At 39.2% G+C, this 17,962-nt stretch overlaps 1 protein-coding gene across 2 annotated transcripts in view; it reads left to right on the forward strand.

Moving 5' to 3' along the window:
• NRP1 (neuropilin 1) overlaps nt 1-17,962 on the forward strand; it is a 113,243-nt gene that overhangs the window by 37,739 nt on the left and 57,542 nt on the right. For both annotated transcript variants that reach the window (XM_058025291.1, XM_058025301.1), the window contains exons 3-4: nt 8,275-8,456; nt 12,929-13,156. In XM_058025291.1, coding sequence (XP_057881274.1) covers nt 8,275-8,456; nt 12,929-13,156 — 410 coding nt within the window. The remainder of the gene's footprint in view (nt 1-8,274; nt 8,457-12,928; nt 13,157-17,962) is intronic.

Here is a 17,962-nt window from a genome sequence, read left to right on the forward strand (position 1 = left end):
TATCTGAGTTTCCAAAGTGTGGAACTTATTTTATGTTCTGAACTTTCACAGTTTCTGTGAAAAGCTAACATCTACCTTATACTCTTAAAAGTTGAGTTCCTAAGGTTGTGATTAATATACTACATAGATTCCCCAAAGGATAATTACAAATTAATCAGTGGTTCAAACTCCCAAATGGAGTGTTATAAGGTTGCCATAACTTTAAAGCATTTCTTTTCTCCTTTCATGGAAATAAAAAGGAGTCACAACCGATTGTGATCTCCATTTGATACAGCTCTTTCTCTGTTCTTTCGGCATTCGAGGAAGCAAACCCAAGGCTTCTCTAACTTACCAATTAGGCAGGCTTTTTAGTGAATTCAGCAGTACATGCACAGAGCACTAATCCAACCACAAATCATTAAACTTGTTAGGCACACGAAAACAATGTTTGATGGATATAGAGGTGTACAGTGAGTGCGAGTGTGTATATATGCATGAGTCTCTGTATGCAAGTTATTTAGTCTAGTTCTCCTACAGAAATGTATTTGTGATTCTGTGTGAGACTTTGCAGCCCCTTCTTCCAGTCACTCTATAGCTTAGGAAAACTTCCAAGTTTCAAGTCCCTGTTAAGAAGCTTTATTTGAAACCCACAGAAGCCACTAGGAATCTTTCCATTATTTTGGGAGAAGCTAGACTGGGCTCTTATGCTCAAAACACAGTATATGGCTATCTCAGCTTCATTCCTTGCTGTTTGCAAAATTCCTGTAAGACTGCTGGCACTCAGTCTCTCTCTCCTGTCTTCACATATGTAAAATGAGAATGACAACTTTACCTCAGAGGAATGTCGCAAAGCTTTGCTTATAAACAGATTGGCATACTTGGATGAAGTTGCTGTACTAACAAGAAGTTTTCTGATTGATGGGCATCTCTTGGGAGGTCATAGAAACAAAAACAAAACCATATAGTCGAGTTTTTTGATTTTTTTTTCTTTAAAGAGCCTATTCTTATGCATGATGGCTGTTTGTGCCATCTTTCTTCTTTCTCTTATCACCTAGGATATCTTTCCAAATATAACCATGTCAAATTAGTGGCTAAATGGTAAACTAAGCCTAGGCATAACCCTCACACTTGAAACATCCACATGAAAAGCTTGAGGTACAGTGAATAATAAGAAAGTTAGTTTTTAAAAAATGTAACTAATTCTCCAGTCTCCAAAACCCTTAGCTGTCTCAACATAGATAAAGTAACTATTAAACAACCAGTAAAAATTAGACTGCATTTCATTTTGTGAAGAACACTGGAAAGTTGGCAAGAGGTAAGATTTTGCAGTGAAATAGGGAAGTGAACAAGTTGTAAATGACTCTAATATCTTCCAGATGGCATATTTTACTTGGGGACTGAGTTTAGAGTAATTAGAGGCATGTGAAATTCCTATAAATACTAAACTTCACCAGTTTGACACTAGAAAGCTCCTTCCTCTCTGAAGTCTTTAAACTGCTAAGTGTTTCTTTTTCCCCCACTTAAAGTGGAAGTCAAGCATTTGTAAATTTGTCTTATTTGACAGACAGAAACCTTTTCCGTGAAAAGATAGCATTTTTCTTTGCCAAAAAGTTATGAACTGAAGTTTTTCACTGAAGAAGTTTAAAATTGAATGTTTCTTCCCAGAAGAGGTTTTCATTTTTATATACTGGGATCATTATATTATAATTTATTACAGTATGTGGCAAGCAGTGAAATCAGTGGAATTTACTGTAACTTCAAGATCAAGTCCTTTCATTGGTGAAATGGTTTTTGCAAATAGATGTGCTGAAGACCTTAGCAGATGAATTTTGCTTTTACTTCCCTTAGGAGATTGTAATAGTAAAATCTTAAAACCCAATCCATAACCTCTGGTTCTTCTTGGTTTTCTGCATGACAATGTTACTCGCATTCCAAAAGTGAATCCTGGTGTTCTCATTTCTGTTGAAGAATTTTCCAGATTTTATTTGATATTAATAGAATAGAACCAAGTAAACACAAGGTAAAATATTCTGTCACCACTTGCACCCTCTTTAGCCATATGTCAGTGTAAACCGACTTAGATCCATTGGTATAAAGGGCCTAATCTCATTTGCAGCAGATAAAGATCTGGCCATTGTTCTCAGTGGAGCTGTACAGATAAAAGTGCAGATACAATCTTGCTTATTTGGTTCAGATCTTCAGTTCTGCCAGTCCCAGGTACTCAAAAAATATGAGCCAAAATGCAAGGAGTGTGTGATAAGATGAAGGATACTCAGATATTAAAATGGTGATGATTGTTTTTGTTACTTCTAGGGTTTGAAATGTTATTGGTTAAGATATGAGGCATTTCAGATTCCTTTGTTCAGCAGAGAATTAAAAGCTTAATTTTAAACGAAAGTGCAAATCCCAATGCATTCAATTATTCTAGAAACCAGTGTAATAACAAGACTGCTGCTAACATTAGTTGGAATTTAACTGTTGCAGTGGGTAACTGTAGATCTTCATTGATGTCTTTGTTATATCTTTTCTCTTTTTCACTACAGCATTGTCTTGCACTAAAATAGACCCTCAGTAGTTCATTCTTAATGGAGACCCACCGTCAGTTAATGGCATTAGTAAATTACTGAACAGTGGCCAAATCCCAATGGCCTTATTCCCAGAAATCTCTTAGGCTGACAGGACCTTTGTATGAATAACTCCAGTGAATTTTGGCCCTGGGTGAACACCATAAAAACACCAGCTCACAAAAGACCAATGGAAACAAAGGCCCCCCAAACTGACAGTACATTACGAATCATTAATCGATTGCAAATCGTGCATTTAAATATCCAGCACATTAAAGAACTCTGGGATTTAGATGATCTGTTGTCTCCCTCAGGGGGCTGCATCTGCACCATGAATCCACTACAGGCAAAACCAGTTTAAAAGCTCCTGCCATGCGCACTGACTCCCACCTTCCCTTCTCATGGAGCTTGCACTGCCTGGATCATCCTAATTCAACTGTGTATGTCCATCCTTGGAGGAATATCTGCTGGGCATTTTAATTGAGAAGATTGCAGTGTGGTACAGGAGCAAGCAGCCTGGTAGGAACACGCCATGCAGGATCCCTTGGCACTGAGCACACTGGGAAGGGGCTTAAAAAGGGAAAAAGCCCTGCAGTTCCCTTGCAACCCTTGTGCCCTGCTTAGACTTGTTGAGGTCACAGCAGTCACCCAGGATCCTCTGAGGGCTGCATGCTGCCTTCACCTCCATCAAGGTGTCTTGTGAGGCCCACATGTGAGAAATTATTTCCCCTTGGTGCAGACACGTGCCCTGACAGCCCCAGCTAGAGGGAAGGCTGGTGTGTCTTCACACAATGGGTCAGTGCCCACGAGATGGGTTACCTTACAGGAGGCCCTGGAGACTGCTCAGGCTGCGCAGAGGAAGCTCAGATGAAGAGAAATGCAACAGATGCTGAGGTTACAGGCAGAAAATCAGCCCATTCAGGGCTATGCCTAATTTTTTATTTTTTTATGGCATGTACTTCTTTTTTCTTGTTGCTAATAAACTGGGATTAAGGTTGGTGTCCCTCGAGTGCCTGCAGCTTTTAAGCTTTTAGCTCTGGGATACAGATTGCCTTGTGTCACAAGCACTGCAGTAAATCCCACACCTCTAACCCTCAGTAACTAATGGGGCACAAAGCCACAGTGCAGAACAACTTGAAGCTCTTTATTTAGATTTCTTCTTGCGATGCCTTCTGTTCAACTGAAGTGGAGACTTGTGAGGAATAAAAAAAAATCTTTATAAAATAAAGGCAAAAGAAAGATACATACTAAGAAGAAAATTTTCAGAACCAAAGATAGTCTTAACAAGGTGGATAATTCATGTCAGGGAGAAATTTAGCAGCTTGGTTGGGTGTGGAATCAGAATGATAAAATCAAGAAACACTTGGGAAATTTTTTCATCCTAACAGGTGAATAGCCAAAGTATTCATAACAACCATATAGATCACAGTAGGCTGCAGAAAAATATGGTATACTTGGATGTAAATTATAGTTTTATATATTTCACTGACTGTTTCATAAAATTAAATGGCAGATATTTAGATTTCATCTGAGTTCTGCCTATTTCTTGAGAAGGAGATTTTAAGGAAAAAGGCAGGAGATGTCACTGCCCTGGTAATAGCAAATGTGTAGAAGCAGAGTGTAGCTTGGCAGAATGGCTGGGTTCAGGAGCAGGCAGGGCTTTCCAGCACTTGCACCTCACTTTCTGCAGTACAACACGCAATGGTGCATTTCAGGGTCTCCAGCATGTTCAGAACTGAACCCCTGTATAAGCACTGTTACCACTTACTAGAAACTGGTACTAGAAAATTCACCAAAATTTGAATTCCGCAGCTCTTGATGTTTTTCATTGCCCAGGGCTCATTTTATGGGTATTGTTTGGCCTTTTCCTTAAAACCATAACTTACACTTTCCAAAAAAGAACAAGTTCTTTGCAATTCCTTAAAGACATTGTAGAGGAATTCAAGATTCCCTTATCTTTGCACTGGGAATGTCTCCCAGGCATGGCTTTACTAAACCATAAAATTAGGGCTAACTAGCATGCCTGTCCAGGCAGCAGCTGGGAGGAGCAGGAAGTGTGTGTGAGCTCTTGCACGGCTGTTCATCAGTCTCCCACCCAAAAGCCTTGCACACTACAGAGGGTGCAAACAGAAATGGGATATCTGGAAAGACCCAGGCAAGCAAAAAGGGAATGCTTTTTGCACCATGGCAAAGCGGCTCCATGAACATATTCACTGATTGTCCTCCCTGCTGGGCAGGCATCTCCTGTTTTCACATCTGAACTCATGCTCAAGTCTTTCACCCAAAACTGCACTCAGTGGCTAGCACCATGTTTATATTTACATCTCTCTGCCATAAGCCCTAAAGGACTATAAAATTACGAGAAATATTTGCCACACCATTGACAGCAGTAACTGAGTGAAGAATTGCCAAATGGGAAATCCAAATTTGCAAACTCAGTATTCTGGGCTGGGTGCCAAGTCTGTCTGGGTGCTGCGGTGGTGACACATTCAGTCTTCTCACAGGGATGCCAACGTGCCAACTGTATCCCTGGCACAGCATCTTCTGACAAACTTATGGAAAAGAACTGCTACCAAGTCCAGAGGGACATGCAAGCTGCTTTCTGAGCTTCCTTGGCAGCAACTCCATTTCCAAGTTGTGACTGTACTTTCTCCTATTTACAAGACCAGTTGTTTGTGATATGCTGTGGTCTCTGGTAGGATTTTGAAAAGTGCAAAAATGACAGCAGGATGTTGGTTTCCAAGTATAAATTAGTAAAATGCAGAGTAATTTTATTTCTCTGAGAAAAAAAATAATATAGATACTCATTTACTGCAGCCCAGATATCATATGTTGCCACCAGTGTGGGAGAATCCAAATCCATTTGTTAGCTGCCAAAAGTAAAACGTGATCATTAGAATATGAAGGTTGTGGGGCTGATCTCTAAAGCTTCCTCTTTCCAAATTGTTCTTCTTACCCTTTGTCTCACAGCTAAACTTCTTCACTGTCTGTCAGTAATTTTTCAAAATGAAAGAAAAAAAATTGAAAAATCCTCCAATCTTCCATGGGGCTACATGACCTCTAACTTGCAAAAATCCATTAGAAGAAAGCCTTTTAGTAACCAAATTGTGTCATTTACAACTGCACAGCAGCCAGGAAGAGCACCATAAATTACGATTCTGTCACTATAGCAGACAATGGAAAGTGTGGGCAGGCTATTGCTATAAAGGAGGAAAACTAGGAGAGTGATAGAATTTAATTTAAATGGGGTTTTTTTGTCTAATTTACTTCATATAATAGCAAAATTGGTACTTACAGGTTAGGGTTTTTTTGGCTGTATATGGAAGCAAGACTATAGCGATACTATATAACGTTGTTTATTTTTAAGGTGTACCAGAATTAAAGCACCAAATCCAAGCCTTTTGAATTTTATCTCCTTTATATATGAAGCAAAAAAGAATGTAAAATTTGCTTAGCATTTTTATTTAATTTTTTTTCATACCATTTTAAAATTTGTGTACTGTTGAAACTTGAGCAAAGAATGGTGCAAATAATGTCACCATGGGGTAAATGGAGCAAAGACTGTCACTGAGATGCTGTGGGTTTATGGGGTTACTTTTCTTTTTAACAAGCAGCTGATTATTTGGAGAAAGATTGTCTTCTTAAAAATTTTCAGCATACTTTTTTTCCTAAAATTTAAAAATCAGTACCATGTATTCCTGAGTTCTTTCAATATGTTTTGCAGGGAACCCAGAGCTGGCATTTATAAAGATATTTTTGAGAAGGGAAAATAAAAAACAAACCAGACAAAACCCCAACAATTCTGAAGTCTCTTTACAGCTATTCTCCTTACTTTCAAATCCTGTTATACACATATCATAACGACATCATAGAAAGAACAGAAGTCTAATTTTAAAAAGTACAGGCTACTTAAGTATCTGTAAAATTATCTCAGAAATGCATATTTCCACTTTGTATTTCCACCAGTCTGCACTGGGACAGTGAAGCTAGTGAGCTGAGCAATTGCTACTAGAAAAACCAAATACATAAGAAGAAATGCAGTTAGCACAATATTTCACATATGTTAATGCTTACAGTTCCATCAGTGTCAGCTTTATTTTCTATTTGATATACACCAAAGCTGGCACGCAATTTTAACTGATGAGGTAATGTCATTTTTAATTTAAGGAGCCTTAAGCTGTCCACTTTAACTAGTGATATCATCTTTGCAGCTGTCTCACAGGACTTCATGTAAACATAAGTAATGTGCCCTGGATGGTTTGGAGCAGAGTTGTTAAAAATGACATTGGTCATCATGAAGACATTTTTTTTCCTTTGATCTCTTTAAAAATGCCAGACACACTTTATTGTCCTGTCATTTTTAGCTCTTCCTTGTATATTAATATGCTTGGAACATTTCAGTTAGCATAACAGTAGAATATAAAGGTCTAAACAAATTAATGGCAACATTTTAATGTCAGTCGTAGTAAGATAATGAAAAGTAAATGAGATTGTCTGGCTAACAGCAACATGTTAAATGAAAGGGCAGCGTGGCTGAGACACAGAGGCAGCAGCAGGGAAAAGCCTTTTGCTGCTGCCTGCAAGAGTCACAGGACACAACCCAAGCTCCAAATGCCACCACTTTCTAGGAGAAGATAAAACTGCTTCTACAGATTGGGTCTGATCCTCCTTCCTGTCTGGGGTCAATGAAATCATCTGCTAATAAAACTCAAGACCAGACCTGTCTCTGCACCTGCAGTTCTCCCTCCCTTCATTCTCTTGTATTCCCTGGGCTGGTTTAGCACCTCAGCCTGCTGGGCTTGCTCTCCTCAGCCCTTGAACACCAAAGCTGTCACAGCAGACACTGCACGTTGGCGTCTCTGGTGACAGGGCTGAGGAGCCCTGAAGTGTTGCTCACAGGCAAACTTTTACTACCAATCATTTTTTGGTTATTGCACGATTTTGCTTATACAGTATAAGGTTTGATGTAAATCATCACTGAGGTTTTTAGCCCTGTCTGTCCAGTAATCACATGCTGTACAATTATGAATGTGGTAACGTGCACTTCTTGATTCAAATACCTAAGCAAAGGTGATTTGTATTGAAACAATTTTTGACTGAGAAAAGCCAAGTGCTGTGACTGACTTGTGGATTTTGTGATGTGCTCCAAACTGTTTGTCCAGATAACAAGGAAAAGAACAGATTTTTCTACCACTGATCTGCAGCATTATGGAGTTTTGAGCAAAATCTAATGTTTAGGGATTTATTTATTATTCTGTGGACATATGTTTGGAGGACAGCATATGGAAATCAAAGCATTGTTCATAAAGAGCTACAGCCAAGAAGACATTTTTGAATTCATAACAGAACTTCACAGTTTGAAAAGAATGCTATGCATTATGTATTGATAACAACACTACACAGACAAAGGAACACAATTTAATAATACAGAATTGTGCTCGTGAGATTTCCTTTTTTTTTTTTTTTTTGTTAATTGGTTACTTTAGCTGACATTGTCTGCAAGCATAATGGACACCATTCTTCCTAATAGTTCCATGTTGCCAGATGATGTCTACAGACATAATGTAGTCCATTTTAATTATTTCATTTTGCTTACATCTTTCAGCATAATGCATTTTCCAAGCAAGCTAGCATTTTTCTTGATTATCTATGTTGTGTTATGGTTTCTAAATTAATTAGGTCTCCTTCTTTCCTGGAAGTTAAAAGTTTCTTCCTTCCATTTATCTACCAGGTATGATTATGTTGAAGTGATTGATGGAGATAATGCTGAAGGACGCTTATGGGGAAAGTACTGTGGAAAAATTGCTCCCCCTCCTGTAGTGTCTACAGGACCATATCTTTTTATTAAATTTGTTTCTGACTATGAGACACATGGAGCAGGATTTTCTATTCGTTATGAAGTTTTCAAAAGAGGTAAGAAACTATTCATTTTTACATTGTTCATTGTGATTTTTACTTGCATCAGGAAGTTCACCTTAATTCTTTGGAATGGGGAAAATGCATGAAAATGCTTGAAAGAGAAAATCTTATTACCCTAGTCATTCCAAGGTGGGGTGTGTGTTCAGTGGGTATAAATCATCATGAATCCAGTGGGTCAGCTGTGTCTGAAGGTTGACTCCTCTGCATGAAATATGGTAGTTTTCGTCAGCTGTTTGTTTCAACCATCTTAAAACCATTAACTTTATTGCTTTCCTTTTTTTAAATAATAATTACTGTATGATTTACAGTGTTACTGCCTCAACAGCACTGCCTCAACCTTCTGAGTCCCAGGGTTATTTTGGTTAGTGCTTTGCTCTGTGCTCCCAAGGGATAGCTGTGGGCTCGAAGGGACCCGAGTACACGTGGGCAGCAGATGATGTTGCTGCTGCTTTCACAAATCATGTTTGGGAGGTAAAGGAGAGGAGCAGCTCACACTGATGAGGCACGGCCTGCTGGGTGCTCGTGCCAGGAATTAGTGCCAGTGAGCACAATTAGTTTTATGGGGCACAGAGAAACAGAGCGTGCAGGATTAACCAGACAGAGAGACACTCCCTCTTTTATAACACTCTTCCTGAATCAATAGCTGGAAGGGCTGTAAGGTCACTCTTTTCGGCATACATCTTCTCTACAGCTGGATGGAGAGTAATAATTCATATATTCCATTCCTGGAGAATACAGGACCAAAACTCATCATATATGAAAAGACAATAACATTCATTTTATAGGAAAGAAAATTGACTTCAACATCAATGTTTAGGGTCATATTCACAGAAGCAGCTCAAAACTTCAAATTTCCAATGCACACCACTCCCAGTCAGTGCCCCATTTTCAGAACCAGTGTCCAAGTCCCTTTTATGCACCTACACCAGAGCCAGATTTTTAGCTGTGTTCAGCACACACTCTTGGTGGCAGCTGTACTGTTAATGAGGAGAAACACAGTAGTGAAGCCTCTTTTCAATTGCCATTGCTGCTCTGCACAGTGCTAATTGGGGCCACAGACCTCTTGTTCACCATCTTCCCTGTCTGTAAATCCACTCTTGACTCCCAGAAATTCTTTTGCTGACCTTCAGGGTCACATTTTCTGAAAGAATTCAGCATCCAAATGACACCAAGCTTTTCTGAAAAAATATCTCTATTTATTTTGATATCCTTTGGAGCTTAAACACTTGAAAATGTGTTCTGACGTTTCTCAGTGCTTATATATGCAGTACCATCTTTCATGAAGAATATGGCTGAAACACAAGAGGAAGTGAAAGAATGATCTGTGAAACAATCTATTTTAGTAACTGAACCCTTTCAAGAAAAAAGTTCTATTTATTTCCTGACAGTGTAGTGACAATTCAGAACTCTGACAGGAACATTGTGTTTATTTCCTTGTGTGGTCATTTACATGCCTCAAAGATGCACATTTACCATGTTAAGATGGCATTATGAATGTGATTTTACACACATGGAAGTCAGGAAACGCAAAATTATGGCTCCCAGAGCAACTTTAACTCCAGTTCATTCCACATAAACTGTATATTAAGGCAGGACAGTTATCACCATGCCGTGTTAGAAAATGCCATGTGTACACAAAGGATACAAATTATCATTGCTGTGGGAACACAGCCCTATTTAACTTCTCAAAAAATTCATATATGCTGTACCAGTTTTGCATTTTAATATCTGTGCCAAATAAAGCAGTTCACCCTTTTGCACAGGTGAAAGGTGAAGCTCAGCTGCTCACACCGGACAAGTATGTCTGGTTTAGCATATTCACAACTTAGCTCATCATTTCCCAGGTATGGGAAGAATGATCCCAAGCCCAAGGTCCTGTGATGCTGAGCTGAAGGCTGAGCTTCATTCCAGCACACAATCTATTTTTGCCCATTACTCTTTACTTCTCATTCATCTCTGTAGCCAGAGAGACACTGAAGAAGTTGTAAAGCTAAAACAGGACTAAAACATGAAACACATTTTGCCCAACACTTAGCCCACATGAAATGTGCATCATTTTGGCTTGGGCAGACATTCTATTTTAGGGTGCATGAGTGACGTATTCACTAGGAAAGGATCTACACAGTTCACATTCAACATTCCTAACTTTAGTCAACTAAATTTATGGTGTAAACTGAAAGAAAAGAAAGTGTCAACCAAGAAGGCAAATTATTTTTTGGCTCAGTGACACCCACAGATAGCAGATTAAATTATCCCCAATGTCATCTCTTTTTCTTTGCTTTCTCTGTTGCCTCCTCTCTGTATTTCCTTAACTTCATATCTCTTCCTTTGTTTCATGCACATGTGCACATGCAGTTTCTCCACCTCAGAAGTATCTACTTTTGGTGTCTCCACTGGAACCTTTTCTGCCAGTTTTCCATGCCCATTGGCCCACGGAGTTCCTTGTAGCCTCAGTATTGATGTAATTCCTGCAGCTGCTTCACAGTGTCAGTAAAGGGTCAAAATCTTTGGAGAGCATTTTAGTGAGAAAGCACCCCTGAAAACAGTTTCTGTTTCTTGCACCAGATTGATTCAAACATGTTTAAAATAAAGCAAGCTGGCATCAAGACACTATGTGTGAGTGTAAGAGCCTGACGATTGCACACACTCGGAGCCAGGATCTGGCTGTATTTAATAAAGCAATAATGATCCTGGCTTACATTTTATATTGCATCTTTTATTGGATTCCAAGAGGAGTACAGAGCACTTTATACTATGAATGGCATAGCAAAGCTATTTTATCCTGGAACAGCAGCTACTGGTGGGAGTGAAGAGCAACAACCAGAATATAACCCTCCCCTACATGACAAGGAGACAAGGGAATGACAGGGAGAGAAGAGGAATATTCAACTAATGTGTAAGGGGGTGATTTAATTATAGGCAAAATGTAATTTCCCAAATTGGAATGGGTCAGGTTACATGAGCATCAATATCCACATCTTCCAAAATATGCCATGAAGTGTTCTGAATATTGATGTGATAGTTCAAGAATTTCCTCTCAGTGTCTGTTGAAGGGCAAGGATACCTGAACTGAGTAAATTCCTTCAGACCTCTCTCTTGAGTGCTGAATTTAGCTGGGAGTTGGCCAGATCTGTGGGGGGTAATATGTTTGGCACATTCACAATGAAAACATTTTCTAGAGTGAAATAAGGGTATTCATATATGCAACAAGCCAGACTGTTTTCCTTCAATGATCTGTGTTAGGCATTGGAAATCCTCTAAGGCTGCTGACTACAGTCTCTAAGGATGCTGGGCATCCTCATCCAGATTGAGGCCTCACACACATTGTCCTCCAGCACAGACCTGCCTGTTGCCACCAAGCTCTCTCTCTGTGTCCTTCCTCTCCTCCATGTCTGAGGACCTTCATTTGAGTCATGCTACTCAAACTCCCCAGGCCAGCTGATATCCACCAATGCCCCCAGTCCTGTAAATCACTCTATTAAATCTGGAGTGTCAAAAGGCAGATCTTGCGGGAGGATGTGTGGGCAGTGCCTGCAGCTGACTTGTGAGTACATCTGCAGGTGTGGGTTCCACAGAGGGGATTCCTGAGGGACCTGAATAAAGGAGAAATGAGATCCATCAACAAGAGAGAGACTCCAGTTTGTCCCCTGTACTCACAAAGGCAAATCCAGTGACCTGGCCTTTTATACCCTCACATCTTCACTGCCAGTTTCCTGCTCCACCAAGGGCACTGTTTGGAGCATCCCATTATGCCATGGTGGGAACATCAGGGAAAGCTGGTGTGTCAACACTGACATTAGGTGACTTCTAGCAACACTGCCTGCAATCACACAGTTTATCATGCCCACACTAACAGCAACATTTTACTGGTGCACCTGTGTCAACACCACTCAGAATGAGTCACTCACCCTCCGTACATGTACGAATTACCTTTCACATTTAGTTTGTCAAGGAGGCATAGGTCACATCTGGCAGAGTTACTGAGTCAGTGCTCCGGGAATCTGAAACCACTACTCCCTCTACTGAATTCACTCACCCGCTTTTGTAAAAAGTTCTATTTCACCAATAAAAGCCTGTCAGCCATAAGATTTAAAGATTTGAGCTTGAAGGGGCTATAATTATTTCTCTAGGGCTCTGTCGAGATTTCTGCAGCTTACACTTTCATTGTTCCCACATGACTTTGTATTTGTCATAATTTTTTCTAGAGCTGGTACAAGTTTTCATATTGTTCCATACAAATTGAAAATTGAAGATCAGACAGTATATGTGGATTGGGCTTTAAATGACTGACTATCAATAATAGGAACAAGCTGGCTGAATGATTAATGCAGCGATTAAAATGAGGTGTTTCATTGAAAAGCCACCTTTGCTGCTGGAGAGACAATACAATCTAATTTGTTTTCCAGCTAACTGCTTTGCTTAGTAGCACAGTGTTAACCCCGTTGATTTTTCTCCTTCTCCTACAGGACCTGAATGTTCCAGAAACTTTACTTCATCAACTGGAGTGATAAAGTCCCCTGGATTCCCTGAAAAATATCCCAATAGCCTTGAATGCACTTACATTATCTTTGCACCAAAGATGTCAGAGATTGTACTGGAATTTGAAAGCTTTGAGCTAGAACCTGACTCAAATACTCCAGGGGGAGCTTTCTGTCGCTATGACCGATTGGAAATCTGGGATGGATTCCCTGATGGTAAGAGAAAAATGGACTGTAATATGCATAACCATTACTATGGAGTGGCCTGCAGAAGGCATAGTCCCATTTTTTAAACTGTCATGCTAGAGATTCTTGCTTGATTTATGTGAAGTGAGTTGAATTAACAAGAAATGGAGAAAATGCTCTGTAAATTCATTCAGTAAAGCATATCATAGTGTGAATGATTTTTTTTTTTAATGAAATATGTTCAGCTTTAACAGTTGGCTTAGCAGAAACCTCTGTGTTCAGTGGTAATATGTGATGAACCTCCTACACTAAAATAAATTAAATGTGAAGTCTTATAACAATGAGTCCACAAATTTTCACAGCTAACCCAAGAGTATAGTCCAGACATTTCCAACAAATTGCAGAAACTGGACTCCAGGTACTGACCCTCTGGCTTGCAGAGGAATTGTGTTACAGACCAGCTACCAAAGCAGTGAATCTCTTTGCCAGAGAAAATGTGGTGTCCATGCAGTTGAAATCATAGTGACTAAACAATTACCCAGGTCAGTAAACAGTCACTGAGTTATTCATTCAGGTGACTTCAGTGACTGGGCGCTGCAGGGTTCCTCCATTATGGTGATCTCTCTTCCAACAGTTTAAGCAAATCCAAAGGTTTTATCTTAATTTGTTAATTTATAATCTCTGATTAGATGGCCTCATGTGTCAGGGTGGGTGTGTTGGGTACCCTTCTGGAATGTCTCTGCCATCTCAGTAATTTTCCATTTAGTTGTTGACCACACTTGACCTTGTGCACATTCGCTAAGTGCATAGCTAGATATTAGCTAACCCATAGAGCCAGAGAGCCCTCATTTCACCTTCTGCCCAACCCCATATCCCTGTTTTACACTGAGTCTGACAAATAAAATAGCTACATGATTTCTCTGTGTTTTTCATGTACAATCTTGGGTCTGTAAGATTCAAATCTCCCCTAGGCAGGGCAGCCATGTATCAATTCTCCAAGGGCCCAGAGCCAAAGGCTGCATCTCCAGCCTAAAAGGGATTGTTCAAGCTGAATCCCCAACCTTTAGGGTGCCCAAATGCCTATATGAGCTGTGTGGAAACAGCTATGTAAAGCTGATTATTAGTGATGCCTTTTTCACTGTTTCTATGTTTGGCATAAGCTGATAAAGAGAAGCATCTTGAAGCTGTCCTTTTTCTTCTTAATTTTTAATTTGTAGCAAAATTCAGTGACTGAAGATTTACGTTGTTTGTATAGGACACTAATTACAACTATTTCAGTTTTCCACTAGTGTGATAACCCATATTAATAGATTATTTTGGTTTGTTTTATGAATAGCAGCAGCAGTTTCTACAAACTGCTAATCCTACATTAATATTTGATTTAAATGAAAATATAACTTAAGGAATATACTTTAATAATGCATTAAAACTTGACTGTTTTCCTAAATAAATCCCCAGTATAATTTTGCTTAAAGCTTCCATTGATGCTGCAAGAAATATATGTCTTTTAGCATATATTTGTGCTTTTTTTGTTCATATTTTATGCTTAATGGGTTTATCATGGCTCTTTTGAGTCCATTTCAATAATGAGTGAAGAAAGACCCATAACAGTAGCAAAAAGACTATTTAGCATTTAATGCCTCAATTAGAAAAACAATATTTTAATAGTACAATAATGATGTCTGGAACATTTAATAATAGGTTTATTTGTATATAGGCCAAATCTGTCCTGTAGAGCTTGCATTTAAACTGATATTTGAAAAGATGATCCAGTAAATCAATTTATGTGTAATATAACCAAAAAGAAATACATTATTATCAATGTAGAGAGTTTCAAAGCAGTAATTTCCTGGTTCAAAAAAGTGGCTGAACCATACTGAAGACCAATTATCAACAGGCATTATCAGCCTTCTGCAAACTGTCTCACAAACTCTCTGCACTGAAAATGATCCTGACATCCACTAAGGGTACTTGCATGCTTACTTGTAAACATTCAACAGAATTTGTAGGCTGGAAAAATGTTTTCTTTGATATAAACTGTTGGAGGTTGCAGCAGTTGTAGGAAAAATGTTTGCTGCATCATTTCACTGTAGGATGATCCTCAGCCAGCAGTCAGTCTCTCTTGTTTCACTTAACACTACAAAGAAAGAGGGAGTGTGATTGCTTTTCTATTAATGCATCACAGGATGAATCCCTGGGAGGGAGAACTATTTCAACTGAAGAGCAAAGCTGGCACAGGAAACCACTGGTACAACCTGGCCTTCAGTTCAAGACAGAGAATGTCTGGATACTGGAGAATATATATAGAGAGAGTATCTGGGGGAAAATAAATCTAACTTGTATCCACATGAAAATAGTAAATTTCTACACAATGGTAATTAGACAGTATGGTTCCCTTTGACGGAGGGAGTGAGTCTTTGAGCCATTTGTCCATTTCCCTTTAGTCTGAGCAAAAGTATTCTGCATTAACTGATATTAACTAATATGGTTGTGTGCATTTCTTATTTGCTGGTGTACTCCCTTGCACAGTTTTATCACACATCAATTTTCACTTTCCCAAGAAACTCCTAAGCATGATTTGGAGGACAGTGAGAGCCAGGGATCATTCTGAACAGGCAAGCTGGACTTGGTCAGGCAGTAAGAGCCCCCTAGGAGCAAGTTGTGTCCCTCTCTTAGTCTGGTCCCAGGAGCAGTCCCTGTGACTGGCTGCAGGTCCAGAGGGTGTCCACTGGCCCACTCAGTTCAGTGATATATCCACAGAAAATGAAGTTATTTTTCTTTGTTGTAATGCATTGCTGCTCACATGCCCAGTTGTGTTAAAGCTGATGTTGCAGTGATATAAACATGACAGAAGGGGTTTTTAATATATGGGAAAAATGTTTATCCCTCAGTTCACATCCCCTGCTTCACAGGATCAATGTGGTTTCCTGGGATGATGGCAGTATTGTGAGAACAGTTTTTTGGAAAATTTTATTGCCTCAACTACAGCAGAATTAGGTGGACAGCCCCCTGAACATGCATCTCTGGAAAACAGGCATGAGCATTTGAGCCAGGCACAGCTGGTCCCTCTGTTCCCAGCAGGGAACAGCATCCCACTCTGACCTGTCCCAACATCTACTTTAGGGACCTCTGCAGTGTCTTGTCTCATTGACTGTAGTGAAAGCTATGAATCCCTAAGTCAGATGTAAACTTCAGCCTAAGTTAGAGCAGATGAAATCCAACATAAGTAGAAAATGTTCCCACTATAGAATTTAATAAGCTACAGTCCATAGAGAACAGCAGAAAATAAATTTGCTGTTTTATACGGTTGTGATTATATTTTCCTTCCTTCCCCCCTCAAAAAGAAAAAAAATAGAGAAGAGAAATGGTCTTTTAAACAAATTTTTAAAATGATGATTAAAAGGATATGTCAAAGTCAGTAAGCATACATTTACATTTTACTTCTACATAATTTCTATTTCACTGATGGAATACAATTTTCTGTTAGAGAATTTGACAGCAACTGTAACAGTCATTCAAAAAGATGTAAATCCTGAAATGCTCTGTCACAATCATGGAGTCCTCAGCCTACCTGGCTGTCCTTTCAGTGGATTGAAGCTGGCAAGTGCTGACTATTTGCTACTTGGTTCTACAAAATACGTGCTTATCTTTGAAGCATGTGAACAGTTAGATTGCCTTCAAAAGGAATTCACCAAGGACCCTTACAGGACTGAAGTTAAACAGTGGTGTAAGTGTTTTGCTGTTTCAAGAGGGGAATGCTAGGCATTCAGGAATGTCTCAGACCTGGCATTTTGTTTCATGGAAAAAAACCCTGTTGAGGAATATCTGAGAACTACAGGTGCTTGTTGCAAATATCGTACAGAAAAGGGACCATGGTTTGAAAGAGATAACAGGTGGATTTAGAGCAGCAGAGTGAGTAGATCTCAGGGCAGAAAGATATGATTTTGCATGAATAAACCAGATACCAAAAATATCTTTGCCCAAGGCACAGATATATCTCAGCCAGCATCTGCTGAGAACACTCCATTGATGACTTTGAAGAAAAATAGCCCACTCAAGAGGAGGACGAGCTTTAGTGATGAATTGCACATATTCATCATGCAGCTCTCTTTGAAGCTCTATAGGCTGTCTACTAGAGCTCAAACGTAATTTAAAGAAGTTTACATATGGTTTGAGAACCACAGCCTAAGCATTGCTGCTTCAGTCAATACCACAAGAGCTTCCACTGAATTACAGAGCAAAGCAGAATGCTTTACTGCAGTCATTAACATCAGTGCAAATGAAGGTTGCTATTAATCTAAGTGTGTTTCTCTTGTTGTGGTTGCTTTCTACACTCTTGTGAGAAGGCATTAAGATCTAAGAGCATACACAAGCTCAGTGTAGTTGACTGCTGGAATGCAAAGATGGAATTAATTTTTTGGTTGTTTCTTCTTCAGCATCCTAAATTGTGTGCAAATGTTTTTTCAATAAAAATCATAGTGATGTGAAAATACTGTCCACAACATACGTGCAAGCTTATAAAAAATAGCTTGAAAATTAAATACATGGCTACTTAGCATAACATTTGTTTTAATATTTTAGAAGTCTGATATACTTTTTTTCCTTGCTTTTGTTTTTTTTTTTGGGGGGGAGGGGCATTCTTAGCCTAATTCCAAAAGCTAATATTTCAGCTAAATGCATAAATGTGTATTTCAGTAATATTTAGAATTTCCTCATATCAATATTTTTGTGCAGAAGGGCAAACAATGGTAAAGAAAGGAAGAATCAGTAAGGATAAGGTTTCTGCTTAGTCTTGACCAACCAGCCACTTACTATATATTCTGCACTCTGATCTGT

The sequence above is a fragment of the Melospiza georgiana genome, chromosome 1 (assembly GCF_028018845.1).
Source record: "Melospiza georgiana isolate bMelGeo1 chromosome 1, bMelGeo1.pri, whole genome shotgun sequence".
NCBI classification, from domain to species: domain Eukaryota; kingdom Metazoa; phylum Chordata; class Aves; order Passeriformes; family Passerellidae; genus Melospiza; species Melospiza georgiana.